Here is a 19072-nt window from a genome sequence, read left to right as displayed (position 1 = left end):
AGCTGCTATTTGTTCCAGGGCTGCCAGATTTCACACGGAAGAGAAAAGGTATCCAACTGTTGAGATCATGGTAACGTATATTGCAGATTCCAAAATTTCAGCTTGCACACAGACTGAGATAATTGGACCAAGCGGCGATATAAAAATACACTTTCATGAATAAAATTTGGCATAAACTGACTGAAACCGACTGTCAATCAATTCCCTCTTTGTCTGGACGTCTACCAGAAATCGCTGTAGCCGACAGTCAGGCGACGGCATCCAAAATGGAGGCTCCGTCTTTGAATGCCGCCGTCGACATGCAGTCCCTGCCATGGCGAGGACGTGCTTCACACTGGCAGCGTGGCACATTTATGGGCATTCCCCATAAGGTGCCTTTCTGATTGATGGCACAGCCTCGTGCACCTCCCTCCCTTCACTCCTCAGTCCTGATTTATTCGTCTAGTCTCTGTGACTTGGCACTGGCATTGCCCACTACTTCTCGTTTGGAAATTCCCTCCGGGCACATTCACTATTATTTGGAGTCCCGACAGGCACAAGCATCAGACAGAAACATACATGTACACACACACACACACACACACACACACGCACACACACGCACAAACTGCAGCATCTCATCTCATTCACACTGAGCCCGTGCTAGAGGGCAGGTGAGCCTCCCACCGCCTCCACTCTGAAAGGATCTCTCACCCAGAGGGCTCAGCTGCTTGGTGGGCCAGAGGGGTAAGCGGCTCTGTAAGGCTGCCAAGTGAGGAACGGGCCTGGGCGTGCATGTGGCCAATCCTAGCACACAAAACGCACATGTGCAAGCGTGCAGACACACACAAAAGCATGCACACACATACACACACAGCCAGTCTGCCTTTGCCAATCTGAAGTTTATGATCCTTGTCTGCCTGTCAGGATTTTTCATAAAGAGATCAACCTGCTTGGTGGAGGAATGGACACAAATGAGACAGACGCACAGGAAGCACTTTGTGTTACTGTCTGGCTCAAGCTATATCACTAAATTTCCTTCGGGAGCAGTTTATCTATCTATCCATCCATCCATCCATCTTGCAGAAATATACTTCAAATACCAGGCAGTGTGCAGGGGAAATAAATATAAACCCAACTGCATTTCACAGTAAAAATGTAACTATACATTTAAGTCTGCCCCACATGTCTGTTGTTTAAAGTGAGCTGCCAACCATTTGCTCTTTTAAAACAGTTTGACCAGATCCAGACGGTTTATTTAAAAAAAATCGAATCTTAAAAAAGGAAAAAACACCTTTGATACAAATGCGAAAGAATAAATCAAAACAAACACACCAAAATGTCTACCCTTATTAAACCTTTTCCCTGTATAATAGGTAATTAAGCAGAATTTTGTTTGATTGTCGTAGCTTTTGAAAACTTCTGGATGTGAATCAGGTGCACTTTTAGATCAGATTTAATTTACCTGGGCCTCTTGTACGATCAATGATTTCCCCTTGATCTTAATGTCTTTATTCCGAGTATCCTGTGAAGTGAAAATGAGCAGACATGAGTTACCAGATCTAAGGAGTAATAAGAGATACTGAAAACCTGACGTGTAACTTGGCTCATTCTGCAGCTCCTCACTTCAGTCAGATTTAACCGAGAGGACTTTGAGCAGCTCGAGCTGCAGCGTGAGTGAATGCCTACCACCTAGTGGCCGCTTCGGGAAAACAAACATTCAGAAACGCCAGGAGAGACGATTCAACTGGTCACATAGCTTCCTTTAATAAACCGAACCAAGAATACACATATTACAAAATATTGTTTCGCTTTTTACATACACGTGAAATCATTTTCTCCTCCCTTTCCTTTTCCAAAGCAAAATATGGAAACAGAAACATGGACCGTTATTTATTAATTTTTTTAGGGTGGATCATTTTCTTAATGTAGAAAATAATCGCACCAAAAAAAGGAAGAAAAAAAAAGAAGCTTTTGTTGCACACGTTGGTAGGGAGGCGAGGGGCAGACATGTTAGACGAGGCTTTCAGGGCCCACCAGTTAAATTCAGTTTCTGAGTGTGTGTGTTTCTAGCTTTATACTTCAACTAGCAGAGTAGCATGTGTATTACGGAGCAGTCCATATAAATGGTGGTTGAATTCATATTTCAGACATTGACATGATCACTACAATCTTAGGTTTGTTACGACATAGAGGTTTCCTGTATGTAAAAGAAGGAACATCTTTACGTGGGCTGAGAACACGTTGCAGTTCAGCTGAATCGATGACGGATTGAATATGTCATGGGGGGAAAAAAAAGAAAAGTGCAGCCTTGGAGATGTGCACTGTTGTAGGTGACATCCAAAGCAGAATCTTAACCGAAACATCCCCGCTACAGGCCGAGATCATTCAGGGGTCGCTGGGGGTCACTAAAGGAGGCACAGGCTGAAAGCAGGGGGAGCCAGCCAGCATGTAGGTTAAACACGGTCCTCACAGCCTTAAATCTACCCAAACGTTTTATTTTAACTTCATCTTCAACAGACACCCCTCCATCACAGAGCAGCGGACAATGACTTGATTCCCCAAAACACTGATAACCTTGTTAAAAGTGGGCACTGCAGTGGACACAACAATCATTTGTTTAAAGGGGGGGGAGGGGGAGAAAGGGGATATCACAGCTGCTTTCAAAGTCGAGTGCCAGCTGCATGGCACTCAATTTGGAAGCTTAACTTTCATTGGAGGCAAGACCTTCAGTGGGGAGGAAAGAGCAAGGGACTACAGGTGGTGACAGTCCTGAACTGGACTGGTAAAGGTCAGATCAACCCCAGGTCTGAGCACTCCCACAACAACATGTCAGCTTGTTCACAGGGCAGTGGTGTTCGTGGTCATACCTGAAAAGGCCCTTAATCTCTTTCTGTCAAGACATTCATATTCAGAATCTTTGATTCAGCTTCCACTACCTGCGCTCTCCCTCTGTCTGTCCCTTCGGGTTACGACTGCAGGAGCCATCCCATGATCCCTGGGTGTGTCTCACTGGAGAAGGTCTGAGGGTCAGCGGGCGGCTCCGTGGGAAAAGCGGAGGTCCTGGTCCTTGGGGAACTGTGCTGCATTGGTTGGAGCAGCAGTCACCAGTCCCGCCGGGGCCTCAGCTGCAGCAGAGGGCTTCCGCGGAGAGTCCGCAGCCCAGGATGGAGAGGACCGTCCCCGGGCCACGGCTTCCACAGTTGGAGAGGGGTCCTTGCCGTGCTGAGAGGCCCCAGCTTCCGAGTCCTGCTGAGAGATGAGCTGGAGCAAGGCGGCTGCCACGGCGGGGCTGATGTCCTGGCTAGGTTGGGTTTCTGAACTGGCCTGCTGAGCGTTTCCATGGGGAAGAGCTGATGGAGGCGGCCCGGGTGGAGAGGGTGGACGCTGCTCACCAGGCTGAGACACCTGCTTGGCACCGAGTGGTTTCTTTTTTGACACTGCACCGTCTGAAAGGACCAAACAGGACAGAGGACAATATGTTAGGTATCAAGGCATATTTGGAATATAAAGACTAATGTCAACATGTGGATTGTCTTTACATTAAACCATCTTTTTAACATCTCTCTACATCTTATCTTTCAATGAAGTAAAAATGTGTTTCTGTCCAACAGGCCCGACATGAAGTTGAAGTTAAGAGTGATGTTCCTGCCTTCAACACAAGGGGGAGGGCAGAGTGCTTTAAGTGCATCCTCATACCAATTATAAGGACTTACATAAACTGTTGTTGACTTTGTGACCCTGCAGTCACTGTGTAGATTTTTGCACGGTACATACTTTAAATATTCAGATCTTAAAACAACTTTCATATATTTGCCACATGAAAGCTATAGAAACGGGCGACTTTTCAGGTGCAGTAAATCTCAGTGACAATATGGGGGAAAAGTCTGGTTTTTCCAACGTTTTTTACTCTGATGCAAAACTTCTACAGACACTGCTGCTTTAAATGAAAGTAAAATCATGGGAACCACGTGAGAAAACTTTAGGAAGGGTACATACAGCTGGATAAACAGGATGGGTGACTTATCTGGGACAATGTTAAGTATTAAAATTGGCTAGTTAGTGATTTTGTTTTTTTGTAACTACAGCAGGGTACAGTAAACCAAGGCTGTGAGGGTTTCACAGGCCTTGAGAGCATAAATAACCAGAAGAAAACAGGACCGTTACCATTCCAGAGTCAGCAGCAGAGTAAAGTTTTATTCAACTTACTAATAACACGTTTTTAAACTAATATGAGTCAGAGTGAACAGTTGGAAAAAAAAATAACCAAAAATGTGTGACAAACCAAAAAGGTAAAAGAAACACATGCAGGTGAGGTCTAAAGATTCAAAGCATTTATTTGTCACTTTATAATTTATTAGACTTTCTTCATAAAAAGGCTGACATTACAGACCGTTTAAAGCAACATGTTCGACTGAAGGATCCATGACACCTGCTGCGCAATGAAAATGAAGTGAGGAAGAAAAAACATGTGGAAATGGGACAGATACAGAAACGAGGACTGTGAGGAGGTAACGAGGAAGAGGGGGGAGATGGGGAGGGAAGAAATACAGTGTGAACCTTTCTTTTTACTTAAATGAAGATAACTACAGTTTCTTCTGGTTTATGGGGTACACCAGGAAGTGATGGCCCGTGTGCACCAAACCTTTAACTGGTTACCAGGGTCACATGAAGATAAACACCAGACAGACATTTCACCAGCTTTTTCATCTGCAGGTTTTCTTTCATGTCGGGAGGGATGATGGTGAGTGGGGGTGTTTTTAGGAATGTCAGGGATAAAGAAAGGGGAGGGAGATTCAATAAGTCTTATAGCCCAATTCATATGGTTATAATTCTTGATTTAGTCAAGTATTCTAATATAATTAATTTGAGTATATAGGAATCTTGAGTGTCAGCTTATCTGTGTTCACTGCTCAGTTCTCCTCATTCTTGCAGTCCCCAGTGATTTTCACCTGACCCTGGCTTCACCCCCGTTCTTTTCTCCCACCCTCTAAAGACTAAACCCAGACTTGCCCTTGCGATCAGTAGTAGAGGCGGAGGAACCGCGCGACAGTGCCTCCTCTGATTGGACGCCATTGCTCTCGTCGCCTTCGTCCTCGGTTTGAGGCTTAATGATGTGACCCAAAATGAGAGCTAGCAGGTTTGCTTGGTCTTCCTGGCTGAGCGGAGGCTCTCCAGATGTCGGTGAGGGTTCCTGGGGTTCGGGAGGCGGCTCCGGGGGCTGGGACCTTGCTGCAGGCTGGGCCTGGTCCTCTTGAGCCCCCTGGTGGTCGGAGGCCTCGCTGAGGGCAGACAGCGTCTGGCTGAGAGTCTCTGGGTTGGAGAGGTTGAGGAGCTGGGCTACCTGCGGGAGGCTGAGGTCCGTCTGTCCCTGGAGAAGGTTCAGCAGTACTGCCAACTCTGTCTGGTTCAACTGCTCTGCCACAGCTCCCAGGCCTGAACACACACATACACACAGCCACAATACGTATATGACAATGCAGCACAGAGCCAACAAAAGGGTCCATAAACACTTAATTTACATAGTTCAAAATGACATTTCATGTTCAAGCAGTGCTACTGTATGTCAGGGTTCTCTGGGGTACTCTTTCTACCTAATGCAGCTTTGCTGAGAAAGTATAGTAATGACGGGACAATCAGAGTACCGCTATGATTGGGGGGGTTGGGTGATCATCCAATCACAAAATCCCCAGGTCAAATCTGGCCAGGTATCTTTGTCCCTCACCTCTATTTACTCCTCTACTGTTGATGTCAAATAAAGGCATAAAATCCTGAAAAATTAAAAAGGATTATACACGATATTGGAGGAAAACAATGGAATTGTATACTTTTTCTGTGATTGATAGAAATTTCCCCACATGACCATTTGAAAAGCTGTTTTTGATCAACATCATCTTTTCCATTGCAAAAACAATTCCACACAACTGGATCCTCCTTTTCTTTTTCCGGTTCCTTGCTCATTTTCAGGTTGATGACTGGTCGTGGCCGAACCGGCTTTTCTTGTTTGATGAAGAGATCAAAGAATGAATGTGATGACATAGTTTGGTGCTCATGCACAGTCTGCACGTCTCACTAGGCACACACAGGGTAATTTGCCTTACTTGACACTGCACATGCTCACATGATGACGGTGATATATCAAGCAGCCCTAATATGAATTGAACCTGAACATTTCCTTTATGGCTGAATGTTTTATCAATGTTACCCAGATCTGAAAATGTCCCATGTTTTTTTAAGTGCAAAAGTCAAATATTGATACATTTCAAACAACTAAGTGCATTTCTGCTGAGAGGTTTGCGTTACCTGACAACTCACTGTCTAGGTTAGCTGTGGAGGGCGGTTTTCCTGGCGGAGGCGGAGGGGCTCCAGTCGGGCTGGTTTGTGACCGACTGTTCTCTCCGCCAGAGGTCCCCGACACATCTTTACGGGGCACTTTGGGCACAGGCACATCTTCAGGCACCCCACTCTGACGCGCACGCCGTCTCTTCTTACTCCAGAGCTCGTGGCAGTCCTGATGGTGAGGAAGACTAGGAACAGAGTGGGCAGACATGCCAAACATTATGAATGACAAAACAGACATATAAGAAACAAAAAGGATTCACAGTAAAAATATGTATTTAATACTATGTAGATTAATAAATGTCAGTATGTTAATTTTTTGTGGTCTAAGGGACAGTTTAGATAATCTAATATTATGAAGACATAGACCATGAGCTACTAACTCTGGTGGCGGCATCCTGCTGGGCTCCACATTACACAAGAAGTCACTGACGAGTGCATTTTCTGCTGAGCAGCGCCGTGCAGGGTCAAGGGTCAGCATTCGGTCCAGCAGGTCCAGGGCAGGACTAGGTAGACTAGGTTGGGAGGAGAGATTTGTAAATTGCAGAAACAGGCAGCGGGTTGATCACAGCAGCTACTTTGATGAAGCGCAGCAACATACAAGGCAAACTCCTCCCGTAGTCTCCGTCTGTACTGCTTCTTGGGTTTCATGGTGTTGAAGAGCGGAAGTTTGATGACGTCAGGCCACACTGCAGGAGCAGGGCTGCCACAAAGACGGCTGAAGGACAGGACAGAGATATGGGGTTAAGAGATAGGGGGTGTGACATTTGGAACAGACGTTATCACTGGAGATGTCGTGTCAGCAGACCTGATGAGCTCCAGCTGCAAAAGTTCCTGGTTGGCCTGGAAGATGGGCTTCTTTGTGAAGAGCTCTCCCAAAATACACCTGAGCCATGACAGATAATGTGGAGGTGGTGAGAAATGTACATTCTAAGTATATGACCTATATTTAGTGCCACAGGCTTAATAAAACCTCTGTTATAAACAGACCTGATAAGTCTTAGTGTTTTATTTTTCAATTTTTTTCATGAAGTTTGCATATTTACCTTAATTGTGAAAAGATTATTTAATTTTGTGAAGTTTATAAGTTTGCATGTTCAAGAAAGAGTCATCTGTGCATTTTCTTTGATAGCGAAATATAATACTGAATCGCAAAGTGAAATAATGTTCACAGCCTATAGTATGCAATTTTAAAATCAAAATCAAAACACTATCAATTTCCATAGTCAAATTACAATTAAAAAAACATTTGATTATTTGAATGAAAGATTTTCCCACCAAAATACATTGACATGTACATATATTAATATATAGGACCCATTATGCCAAAAGGAAACTCAAATACATAAGTTCATGAAGACAGAAAATGAGAAGTGAGAACTGAGAAGTGTGCATGTAAATTAAGAAATAAAGTGGTAGTGAATGGACGTTCAGCTGCGTCAGTCTTACTCACCCACAGCTCCAAACATCAATTGCTGGAGAGTACCTCTCCTCTCCCAGCAGCAGCTCAGGGGGGCGGTACCATAGTGTGATGACTTTGTTAGTGTACGGCCGACTGAGTGCAAGGAAAGAGGAGACGAAGTGAGACCCTGGCTAAGCTGTGTGGCAAAAATTACATCAAGATGAAAGTGTTCACATTAGTCGATATCACAATAAATGTCACATTGTTCTTTCTTCTAGGGTTAAAGACAGATTTCCGCTTCTGAGTGTAGGTTGTGGTTTTAAACCATTTTATGAGCAGAGAATGACAATTGATAAACAGGAAACATTTTACAAATCTGAGGTCGATCAATTGTGTGGGATACCTCCTCACTATGCTTACACAATGCATTAGCAATATAGCACAACATATATAGCTAACATTTGTTATAATGCTTGTGATAAAAATTATATTATGATCATTTTTGTCATTGCCCAGCCCGAAGCGAGACTCTGCATAAGCACTTGTGCCCCCTAATCATCTCAGCTTTAATTAACCAGAGCCTCTCTGAAGGGTAAACAGCCCCATCTAGTGGGCAATCATTGTAAAAATAAATAAGCTCATGAGGTGCAATTACTGCTTCGATCATCATCAACACTTAATCACACATTCACTATAATGTCTCAGGCAGATGAGGTGTCCATGTGTTGCATATATGTACAACGATGATATAAAAAAAAAAATCTGGTCTTACCTTTCCTCTGAATTGTAAAGTCGGGCCAAACCAAAGTCCGCCAGTTTGATCTGACCTCTGGACAAAGAAACACAGATATTAAAAATCTGTGAAAATAGTACCAAAAAAAACATGCTCTGTCCCAAAAAAAAAAATCTAGCCCTAAATTTCTTATACTCCAGAATAAGCAGGTTTTTCAAATGACGATTCACTCCCATTGCCAATAGGAGTTTTGTCTTTCTGATTTTTACCCCGGTGCGTCATGTTCGACATCATGAACGCACCGAATCCTGAGGAGATCTCTCAACTCGCTCTCTTGCCAAATTTGCAGGTTCACCTAGGAGTCACATTTCTATCAATGCCAATTGGATCTAGAGCGGATTAAAACCTGCGTCTACTGCAGAATCATTTGACCAAGGAGTGAAAGACGATTGTATCCATTCCCAACGCACACAAAAGCCAGATGCAAGTAGGTTTTTTGACCATGGGCAAAGTGGCTTTACTTGGCATATCCATGGTCTGATCCAAGTTATTAAACCTGACACCAAAATCAATAATATAGTATCCGATTGAAAAAATTATGTACAGGGCATTTTCAGAAGGTAAAAGCCAAAAGAATTTATAAATTGCTGAGTTTGTCCACACACCTTTTCTCACAAATGTCCAAACCCCAAGTGCAGCACAACAATGGCCAGTAATTGCACAAAAACTACAGCATGGCTCTAAATGCTCCATTAAATCCAAAACCCACATTTTATTTTGTTTCTTTATTTGCATTTTAGCTTCCGCAGCTCATTTAGCTCAGTTTCCTCGTGCATCCTGTCATGTTTGCAGTTTGGATGCAGAACTGTGCTAAACAACCATCTGTGAGAACTTGCTGTACTCCTACTTTGTTGTACATGATTAAATTAGTAGCACTGTAATTGGCTTTGCTGCGGATGCACCTAAAAACAATTGTAATCTGATCATTAAAGTTGGCATTCGACTGCTTAAGGTCTTGAGTTTACATACTACAGATTTACTGACTGCAGCTGCATTTGAATATTTTCTAAGTAGTTGACCTACAAAAAGTAGGTCAACCAACCTGTAGGCAAAAATGATTAGTCAAATTTTCCCTGTGATTGCTACAGCAAATGCACCACAACACTTTGTCCTCATGCAGCACATTGTTCCTGGTGTGTGTGCTCTTCACCTGTTGTTCAGCAGAATGTTGGAGCATTTGATGTCTCTGTGCAGGAAGTTGTTCTTGTGGCAGTAGTCCAGGCCCTCCATCAGCTGCCGCATGAAGCTGCGGACGTGCTCGTGGGAGAACTGGACCAGGCCCGACTCCAGCAGGCCCATCAGGTCATGGTCCATGTACTCGAACACCAGGTAAAAAGCACCTAAAACAGAGGGAATGTGCAGTGAGAAATCAGAGACAACTAGAATGGCACTCAGAATGCATACTTCCTCCACGGCCCAACAGTCCCTTTTAATCCACTTAAGCCGCAACACATTTTACACACTCCGTAGACATCAGTCCGCTAAATGTGCCAGATTTTTTCCTGAAGATCCATGAATTCTTCCCTGGGAAATTGGTGACAATGTTGTAAAAACAAGCAATCTGGCAATGTGAAGGATAATAAAAAAATGTTTCCCTTTAAACCATTGGACCAGAAGTTAACAAGTTCTTCCTTGGCCCATACCCCACCCCTCCATCATGTTTTTTTTTTTTAAATCTGTACATTAGACTTTGCGTAATCCTGCCAACAAACAGTATAGAAATTATAACCTCCTTGGTGGAGGGAAATGTTGACACAATAATAGAATCTGGAGGCTTGAACTGTGGACATGTGACGCAAAGGTTGCTCTGTACTTTGACCAGAAAATGTACAAATACTTCACTTTTGTTTCTCAGAAGCTCAGAGCACTCTACAGTGGTTTTACTGAAAGTATTGATCTGTTGTGTGAACAGCAAGCTACAATATTAATGTACATTTAAGTTCAATTTAAAAGGGTAAATCATCACTAAATCGCATGAAGCAGAGCATGTCTGCAACATTGTGGCCACTGCAATTTCATCTAAGGCCAAAATAAATGAGCTGGTTTTTAATCGTTTATATTAAATTCAAATATCAACTTATTTGACAGTGTTTGTACAAAAGAGTGCGTCGCTTCTTTTGCAACAAAGAAGTTAAAACACTGTGTTGCGTTAGCGGGAATAACTTCTGCCTGCAGGTGTGTATGTGTGTCTCTGTCCACACACAAACTGATAATCACATAAGTGTAACGGTACATGTATCCGAACTGAACATTTTCGGTTGCAGCGAGTACACATGCGGAACCTATTTGTGTAAGTCTCAATTCTGAGGGACAACTTTTGCGAAGGACCGCATGTGCTGTAGGCTCGTGGTCATAGCGACTGCAGACAAACAGGAGTGTGAAGACCCTCCCTCATCATGTAAGTGCGCTGTGTGGGAACACTTCAGTGTCACAGTCACTGTAATGACGACAGACAAAAACAAGAGGGATCGTTCAAGAGCTGTGTGCCGACATTGCGCAACTGCTATCGGACATGTAGCTGGTAGCACATCGAACATGCTGACTCGTTTGAAACAGCATCACCAGAGTGATGTCCACCAACATTAGTGGGGCAAGGAAAAAAAACTAGTTCCGTGCAAACCCAGCTCCCCGCGGCAGCTTTTGCAAATACTTCAGACCGTGTCAAAGCAATAACGAACGACCTGTGTTTTTATAGCAGCGGACACGCAAAAGTTCTGTTGTTGAGAACACAGGGTTCAATACACACTGAAAGTAATCGAGCCCCGTTACGAAGTTCCCTCTTGTCCACATTTCAGCCAGCGAGTAACAGCAGCCCTTTATGAACCTCTGTTAGAGTGTTGCACAGTGAAGACATTGTTAGTACCAGCGAGGCCAGCCGCCGCAAACTATGAGGACAAGTTAATTATTTTGAATAAAAAAAACTAAATATATACTTAATCATGATAATCATACAATATCAGTGCAGTTTAAGTACAGTTAATTTTCTACATGCTGCACCTTTAGGAGTTCAGATGTATTTAGTTATTAAATCGATGATGTCACTTTGATGCGTGCCAGGTGCGTAGCAGCAGTGCAGCAGCGGTTAAACATGTCTCATAAACTCTAGAGCGAATCAAGCAAACACAAAGTAAACGTCACTCTTATACGTGTCCAAATAAACTTGTGATCAGTGATGGTGTTTATTGTTAAAGTGTAAAGTGAGAGCAGGTCAGAGGTGGAGTGAGGAGGAAGCAGACTCCGACAGAGACTCTGACACAGGACGTCCGGAACTTAAATGTGCGTCTGTCCTCATCCTGAAGCAGCGGTGGTTCTAATTATTCAGCGGTGGAAAACCATTAAAACAATGAACGAAGCAGAAACCATGAATCCATTATGTTGAGTCACTGCATCGATACAGAGTCGTCCACCTCTATGCAGGAGTCCAATCATAAGCATGTGGGGTTTGGCACGGCGCTATTCTCATCATCATTGGCTATTCATGTTGTCTGTCAAAACATGGATGGAATGAGTTCTATCGACATTCTATCGACCGCGTCTTATATTTCTATCGAGGAAAAGTTATCACGATAATTATCTTTATCGCCAAGCCCTATGTCTGTCCCTCTAAGGCTGCTTTCAGAGATGCACTAAACTCCTGACATTCTCTGGAGAGGCTGAGAATGCAAGATGACAGAGTGAGAGGCTCCAGACTTTCGCCAGAGTTTCTCCTGTCGGCCGACTAGTTAAAAACTCAAGAGAATGTATCTCAGGGTGAAAAAGAGGAGCCTCACACGTAGAAGAATCAGATAAAGATGACAAAGATAAGGACCTTCACCGGTGTCCATGTGCTGTAAACAAACACATGATCTCTACAGTGCAATTAATATATCTCGCCCTTCCTCTCCCTGCTACTCCACCCTTTGCCATAACTCTCCAGATATTTCTGTGTTGTGTAAACACGTTTGACCGGGTGTTGCTGTTCTTCATGTGTGAAAGGTTAATAGTTTAACTTAAATACAATCGTATATAAAGATTTAACCCACCCAAAATGTCAACTGCCATTTCAACAACAGGGGTAATGATGCACAGGGTCATCTTTTAGACCATGACCTTTATTTCGCTATGACAACTGCAAAGTGTATGATTAATGTAATCAATTATCTTGTGCTTCTAACTGGAGCCCAGCAATGTGCACAACAGCAGTTAAAGAAAACCCACGTCATGATGGCTCTCCTTTCAAACATGTTGCCAGTCTGTCTGATGTGTTTTGTCACAGCTGCTGTTTCATACATTATCGCAGATTATAGCCAGAAGTAAAATTTCCCTAAAAGTTTCAGACTGGTAAAAAGTTCAGCTCCATATTTTCCAGATTAACCAGTCCTGTAAAGGATCATTCTTACCTCTGTCCTTTTTAAAGTCAAGTGCATCCTGCTTGTCGGTGACGATTTCCTTCATGTTGACGACGCTGCGGTGTTTGAGCTGCCGCAAGATCTTGATCTCTCTGATGGCTGTGATCGGGAATCCCTCTTTTTCATTGTCTAAACGCACTTTCTTCAGAGCTACCAGCTCACCTGGGCATTTAGAGAACCAGACATAATAATTTGCTCTGTGACACAAGTTAAGTGGTATAGTGACTAAATTCCAGCTAATATTCCCTTACCAGTGTCTTTGTCCTTGGCCTTGTACACTTGACCATAAGTGCCTTCCCCTATGATGCCAATTATATCGAATTTATCTACACAGCGTTTGCCCCAGTCACTCTGGGTGTGTTTGCGCTCACCATATCGCGGGCAGCAAATCCTGGGAACCATCAACAAGAAAATCAGTTCAGACTTTTGTGTGGGTTAAGCAGAAAAAAAAGAGATAGGACAAAGGGGAGTAATAAAAGAAACTGACTTTGGTCTCTTCTTAAGGGCTGTCTGGGGTAGCGGGGGAGCCTGTCGGATGGGGGACTGTGGGGGGGAGGAGTCAGCTCCGGCTAAGGTGGGTGGTAAAGGAAGGTCGTTGAGTGATGGCCGGCTGCGAACTTCTCTCTCCTTCTCCTTCCTAGATAGCCTATGAGGAGGGGTGGACTTCTTTGGACTGACAAGGGAAAAAAACAGAAACGTTGTAGACAAAAATGCAGTTTAAAGAGAAAAAAGAAGCAGAAATCCTATTTATCTAAAAAAAAAGGTGCTCTTATCGATTGTGTCCCCCAGATCACCATATTGTCACCCAGGTCACCGTTGAAGGTAAAGCAACTGTACAGGAAAAAACATGCAACTCAAAGGGTATGGCAGAGTCTGAGCTTAAAATCATAGAGGTTCTGTGAATGTTATCTTCTATAACCTGTGAAATTGATCCGAGTATCGGATTAGTTATCCTCCACTCTTTATTTTGTAATTACGACCCAAGGGGTTTCCCAGAGAAAATTTGGGGTACAGTCACCCAAAAGGGGGTTAGTGCTGATCACAGTCTACAACGGTCGATATTATACTCCTTTGAAAAGTCTGATACAATATCATTCTTTTGTGAGAACGTGAAATAAATTTCAAAAGCAGGTCAGTGTAGCCGAAGGAAAGTGAGTCCTGGACGGACAAATCACTAACAATTAAAACAAAAGTCAGAAATAACAAGATTTGCTCATCAGAACTTACAATAGGTGAAAGAGATATTTTGTGTGCTCCTGTTGGAGCAGTCCTCACCTGTCCTGAGCGTTTCCCAGCAGTGCAGGTGGTAAAGGCAGGGGGGGCAGAGTCGATGTCTTGTGGAGCGGGGTCTGGCGGACTGGGCTGCGCGTGGGAACTGTAGCTGGCGATTTGGCCTGGGTTGTAGTGGAGGGTGCAGGAGGCTGAATACTTATTTCTGCCTGAGGTGGCGGTGGTGGAATCTGGGTGGTTGAACCAGGAGGCACAGGAGGAGAGGGTTGAGGAGGAGCAGGTGCAGGGGAGGAAGTGGAAGAAGAGGGGAGAGGTGCAGAAACTTGATCTTCAGCACTAGGAACGTCCTGGGGTAGTTGTGCAGGTGGAGTGGGCTGAGGTTCTGCTGCTGAGTCTCTTTCTGGCGGCGGAGCCTCGACTTTAGCTGGCCGTGAGGAGGGGACGACTGTAGATTTACGTGCTGGGGGAAGAGGGGAGGCAGCGCCGCTGGCACGAGCGGCCGCCTCAGCAGCCTGACGTTCCTTCTTCCTACGGCTCAGCTCTGCTCCCAGGCTGGAGTTAAGTGGCAGGCGGGAAGTGGGAGGGGAGCGGCTGGCTGGCCGACTGCTATGGGAACTGGGCCCTGCTCCAGAGGACGTATGCCTCTTAGTGCGGGAGCGAGATGAGGAGCGACGAGAAGAAGAGTAGTGCAGAGGGGAGCGACTCCTGGAGCGGCCTGAGCGTCTATAGAAAACAAATACATTTCTTTAAACGTCATGAACAATTACATAAACATCTTAGAGTCTACCTAATGTTCCTGCAGTCACAATAGGATTAAACATGATGCTTGCTTTTCTATATGTAGAGTCGGTCCTCTCAAGTAACATCATCAAATTACAAAATAGCCCTTGATCACATAATGAAAACCAAACCATGATGGAACACTTGACACTCTCAAGATACACATTATACTAGGTCTAAAACTTTACAGTGAACTGATGGTGTACGGTTTGTTTCTTGTCCAACTTCCTAATTTACATTTGCCACTGTTTTCCTCAAAATAAGAAAGAAAATTAATAGGCAGGAAAGTTAATTAATAACATTTATGTTATGCTGAAGACATGTACAGACCTTTTTATTCTGATGGTATCTGTCCTCTGTAAATTTGTATCCAACGTTCAGCTACATTTCTAAAAACCAAACCCTGAAACTATGACAGGCTTTGTGTGATGTGAGGACACATCATCTGTAAAACAAATGTTGAGGGATCTCACCCACAGGTGTCATGTTTTTAAAGCTAATTTCAAATTTGCTTTTGAAGAGAAAGGTGGCTTATATCTAATGTAAAACTGAAATGTAATCATAAATTAAAAAACATATTCTGCAGTAGCATGGAATGAAACCAAAGATTATGGTTTACTGACATTTAACAATGCAAAAATAAAGTAGCTGTAACCTGCCTGTTTTGAGATTTAGGTCAATTTCGACATGGAGAACATATAGTCCATCGTGGCTCTTACAGCCAGCTTTCTTTAACAGTAGATAGTTGCTGGAGGGTGAAGGACTCTGCATGTTCAACAGGTGTGTCTGACTATAAACTGGTTAAATTGAATGGCCCATTAAAAAATAAACTGGATCATAATAGTTCAACGTGTCTTTCAGGACTAGCAGAGAGAAATGTTCAACATGGCTTCAGATATTGTACACTTCCTGAATCGATGTATATGTAAGCCATTTAACTTTTCAGAAAAGATCTGCGAAGGATAATGCACGACGTTCAGGTTGCCCTGCAGCATATACTCACCGAGACATGGGGCTGGTGCTGGAGGACCTGCGGGTACCGTAAGGGCTGATGGAGCGTCTCCTTGAGTATGGGCTGCTGTCCCTCTCGTAGCTGGAGGACCTGTGTCTGCTGCCATAGGGGCTGTCTGATCTCTGTCTGCTGCGGCGAGACATGTCCCCATAGGGACTGGGGCTTTGCTGAGCTGCCCTCCGCCTGGAGTAGCTGTCATCCCCCTGCTGACCATACCCGCTGCCCAGTGGACTCTCACTGCCAGCCCCTCTCCGGGGACTAGGCGACAGAGCAGAGCTGGTGCCCTTCCTACGAGGGCTACCCCTGCTTGAGGACTTGCCCTTGGGGCTCGACTTGTGGCTCTTGGAGGACTTCCGGTGGCTCCTGTTCCCCTGGCTCCTCTGGGAGGAGGTGCGGCTGCCCTCCCCTCGGCCTTCCCTCCGCTGCTGCCTGTCTTTGCGGGACTTCCCTGAGCGGCCGCTCTCCTTGCTGCGGGATGAGGACGTGGAGGACGTGGTGCTGCCCACACTGGCTACAGGCTGTACCTGGGAGGAGAGCATCAGCTCCCCGCGTTTCGAGTCCCCCTCTGGCTGGACCAGGCGCTTGGATGAGGAGGCCGAGGAGGCAGCCTTCTCTTTGCTCTTCACAGACACCCCCTTCTCGCGGTCTTTGACGTTCTTCTTCTTGTACCCACGCTCCCCGTTCCCAGATTCAGTGAGTTTATTGGGGTCCTTGGACTTTTTCCGGGGGTGTCTGTGCTCCCTGTTCTCTCTATCGCCTCCTTCTCCTCCTCCTCCGACGTCGTCCCTGTCGTAGTCGGGCGAGAGCTCCAGCCTGTCCCCGCCCCCCCTCTCAGAGGGCCTGGAGGACAACGGGTCCGAGAAAGTGTCCGAGTCGGAGCTGATATCATCGTACTCAACCAGAGGCTTCACTGTGTTGACACCAGGAGGCGCCGTATCGCCGAGGGTAAAACCATCGTGGGCCGCCGACTCCCGATTATGTTTGTTAGATTTATGTCGTTTGCGTTTAGAGGAAGAGGGCATTGAAGATTTTAACTGCACCTTGCCGCCTTTGCTCGTCATGTCTCCCGCAGAGGCACGAGTCTGGGTCTGGGTTTGGTGTGACACGCCGCTGATGCCGGATTCCGACTTCTTCTTGGTCCCATGGTGTCGGTCCGACCCAGGCATCCCTCACGCCGGCGTCGGTGCCTCTCCTGCGACTGGGCCTCGGCGGTCCAGGCAGGTCATTCACGGGAGAAAAGCGGCTTCTCCCAAAAAAAAAAAATACCAAAACCAAAAAGTGTTACTAAGCAGAAACAGCGAGTGAAAACACACGCACTAAACACACCAGGCCGCTCACGTCCAGTCCTCCTCCGCGACACTTCACTCCATCCAGGTCGCCAGCATAGCTCGTCCAAGCAGGAGCAAAAAATGTCCACCGCGGTTCTCCGGTGCCGTGAAGTTTGTACTTGGAATTAGTCAGTGAATGAAAAAGATCCCGAGCGGACATCGGAGCATTGTGGTGTCGTCTCCGTCTCAATTTAGCTAGCACTGCTAGCTAATGCTCGGCAGCTAGCTAACGCTCAGCAGCTACCGAGCTGACTCGCAGAAAAAGAAAAAGTCCCTCAGTGAGAGCTGTCCGTGTCCGCGGCCTAGTTTAGTGAAGGAGTTTTTTATTCCACAGAATCACGCTGTTTGCGTTCAGAAACAAGGGTCTTCATTTAAAGACGCTCGAACAAAATGAAAACTTGACCCCGGTTGGTTCTGTTTACATGTTCCCTTTAATGTAACTTTTATCCCCTATAAATTCACTATGGATTAGAAATCATAATATTTTCGTGTGCAGTAGATGTTCCAGTTTATTATCAATGGCTCTGGGAGTCAACCAGGCCTGTATTTAGGGCGATGCTGGTGGATTGAATATCATCCACAGCCCTATCTGAAGGAGACTACAAACGCCATTGTGGCTCCTGTGACTAGCAGAGTCTGCGCACGGCGGAGTGAACCGGAAGCAGGGGCGCTGTCAATCGCCGACGTATCACGGCAACGACCTATGGCGGCAAAGAGCCCGCCCCCAGTGTTGGCTGTGGCGCGACATCGACGCAGAAATGTTGAGACGAGAAACGCTTAGATATGATCGAGTAAGACGTTTGTCTTAACTTGTCAAGTAATAGCAGGGGACACATTTAACTGGATAAAAATATAAAATACATGGCAGGGAAATGAATTGATATGGTGGGTTTGGATTTTTAACAGACAGGAAGCAGCAACAAAGGATGTGATATTTACCCATGCAGGCAAAGGTTGAATTACAAACAGGCAAAACATACAACTACCCTAGCACAATAAGGGCTCCTAAACCTTGGTATACAGTCTATGGTGCCACTGCCAACTGGTTTCTGCTAATACAACTTAACAAAACTGCACTTATTCGTCAGGTACACTTGTACATTGTCTTTTGGCACATTTGTATTTGGCAAAGCACTTGTTTCATTTCATGTAGTAGATTAAGATTAAGAACTCCTTTATTAGTCCCTCAATGGGGAAATTTGCAATGTCACAGCAGCAGAAAGACATCACATAAGTAGCATGCAGTACTTGGGTGAAGGAACATAAAGAAATACAAATATACAGCAATATAGTACTGTAGGTGTATTTGTCTCTTGGTGTTTTCCAGACCTGCTCCTTGATGATGGTGAGAACAGGGGTTCTTTTATCCAGTGTCAAACCACACAGGTTCCCAGTGCACAGAGGCCTTCTCCCTAGAATTCAAGGTGAAAGTATTACAATGATAACTCCAGTCAAACCAGTTCACGTCATGTGTCAAGTTCCCACACCTTTTTTACTAGAGCTAGGACAAAATCTATAATGTATCTCAGTTAGCACTGAATCATGGCATAATAAACTCATGATAATACCTCTGGAAAAAGCCAATTAATCAGCTGTACACATGTTTTGTAATTTTATATCATTTCCTTTTCTCATTTGATGCAGTCCTTTTTGGGGTGTTGGGTTAATTTATAACTTTATTCTAACAATATATTGTAACCTTTTTAAAATTAAGAAAGCCTAATGAGGGACTGGGATTGGAAATTAGCCTCAGATTGAAATCAATTCAAGCTCCTGCAACCTGTTAAAATGTTTCTAAGCATTGTTCCAGTCAAATAAAAA

General features: G+C 44.7%; 1 protein-coding gene across 2 annotated transcripts; it reads right to left on the bottom strand.

Annotated features, from left to right (window-relative positions):
* Positions 1-1721: 1721 nt before the first annotated feature.
* Positions 1722-17936, bottom strand: cdk12 (cyclin-dependent kinase 12). 2 transcript variants are annotated; one of them, XM_035181589.2, is made up of 14 exons: positions 15915-17936; positions 14177-14854; positions 13389-13574; positions 13153-13292; positions 12893-13063; positions 9664-9853; positions 8493-8549; positions 7772-7873; positions 7127-7204; positions 6920-7036; positions 6702-6833; positions 6295-6506; positions 4993-5415; positions 1722-3428 (listed from the first exon to the last, which is right to left on the bottom strand). In XM_035181589.2, the coding sequence occupies exons 1-14, from the start codon at positions 17087-17089 to the stop codon at positions 3010-3012; spliced, it is 4080 nt and encodes a 1359-aa protein (XP_035037480.2). In that variant the 5' UTR covers positions 17090-17936; the 3' UTR covers positions 1722-3009. The 2 variants fall into 2 exon arrangements, with proteins under 2 accessions (XP_035037480.2, XP_035037479.2); XM_035181588.2 differs by having other exon boundaries at positions 6283-6506; positions 15915-17935.
* Positions 17937-19072: the final 1136 nt, after the last annotated feature.

This window comes from Hippoglossus stenolepis, chromosome 16 (genome assembly GCF_022539355.2).
Source record: "Hippoglossus stenolepis isolate QCI-W04-F060 chromosome 16, HSTE1.2, whole genome shotgun sequence".
Taxonomy (NCBI): domain Eukaryota; kingdom Metazoa; phylum Chordata; class Actinopteri; order Pleuronectiformes; family Pleuronectidae; genus Hippoglossus; species Hippoglossus stenolepis.
The sequence above is the reverse complement of the archived record's forward strand: the minus strand, read 5'-3'. Positions and strand labels throughout refer to the sequence as shown.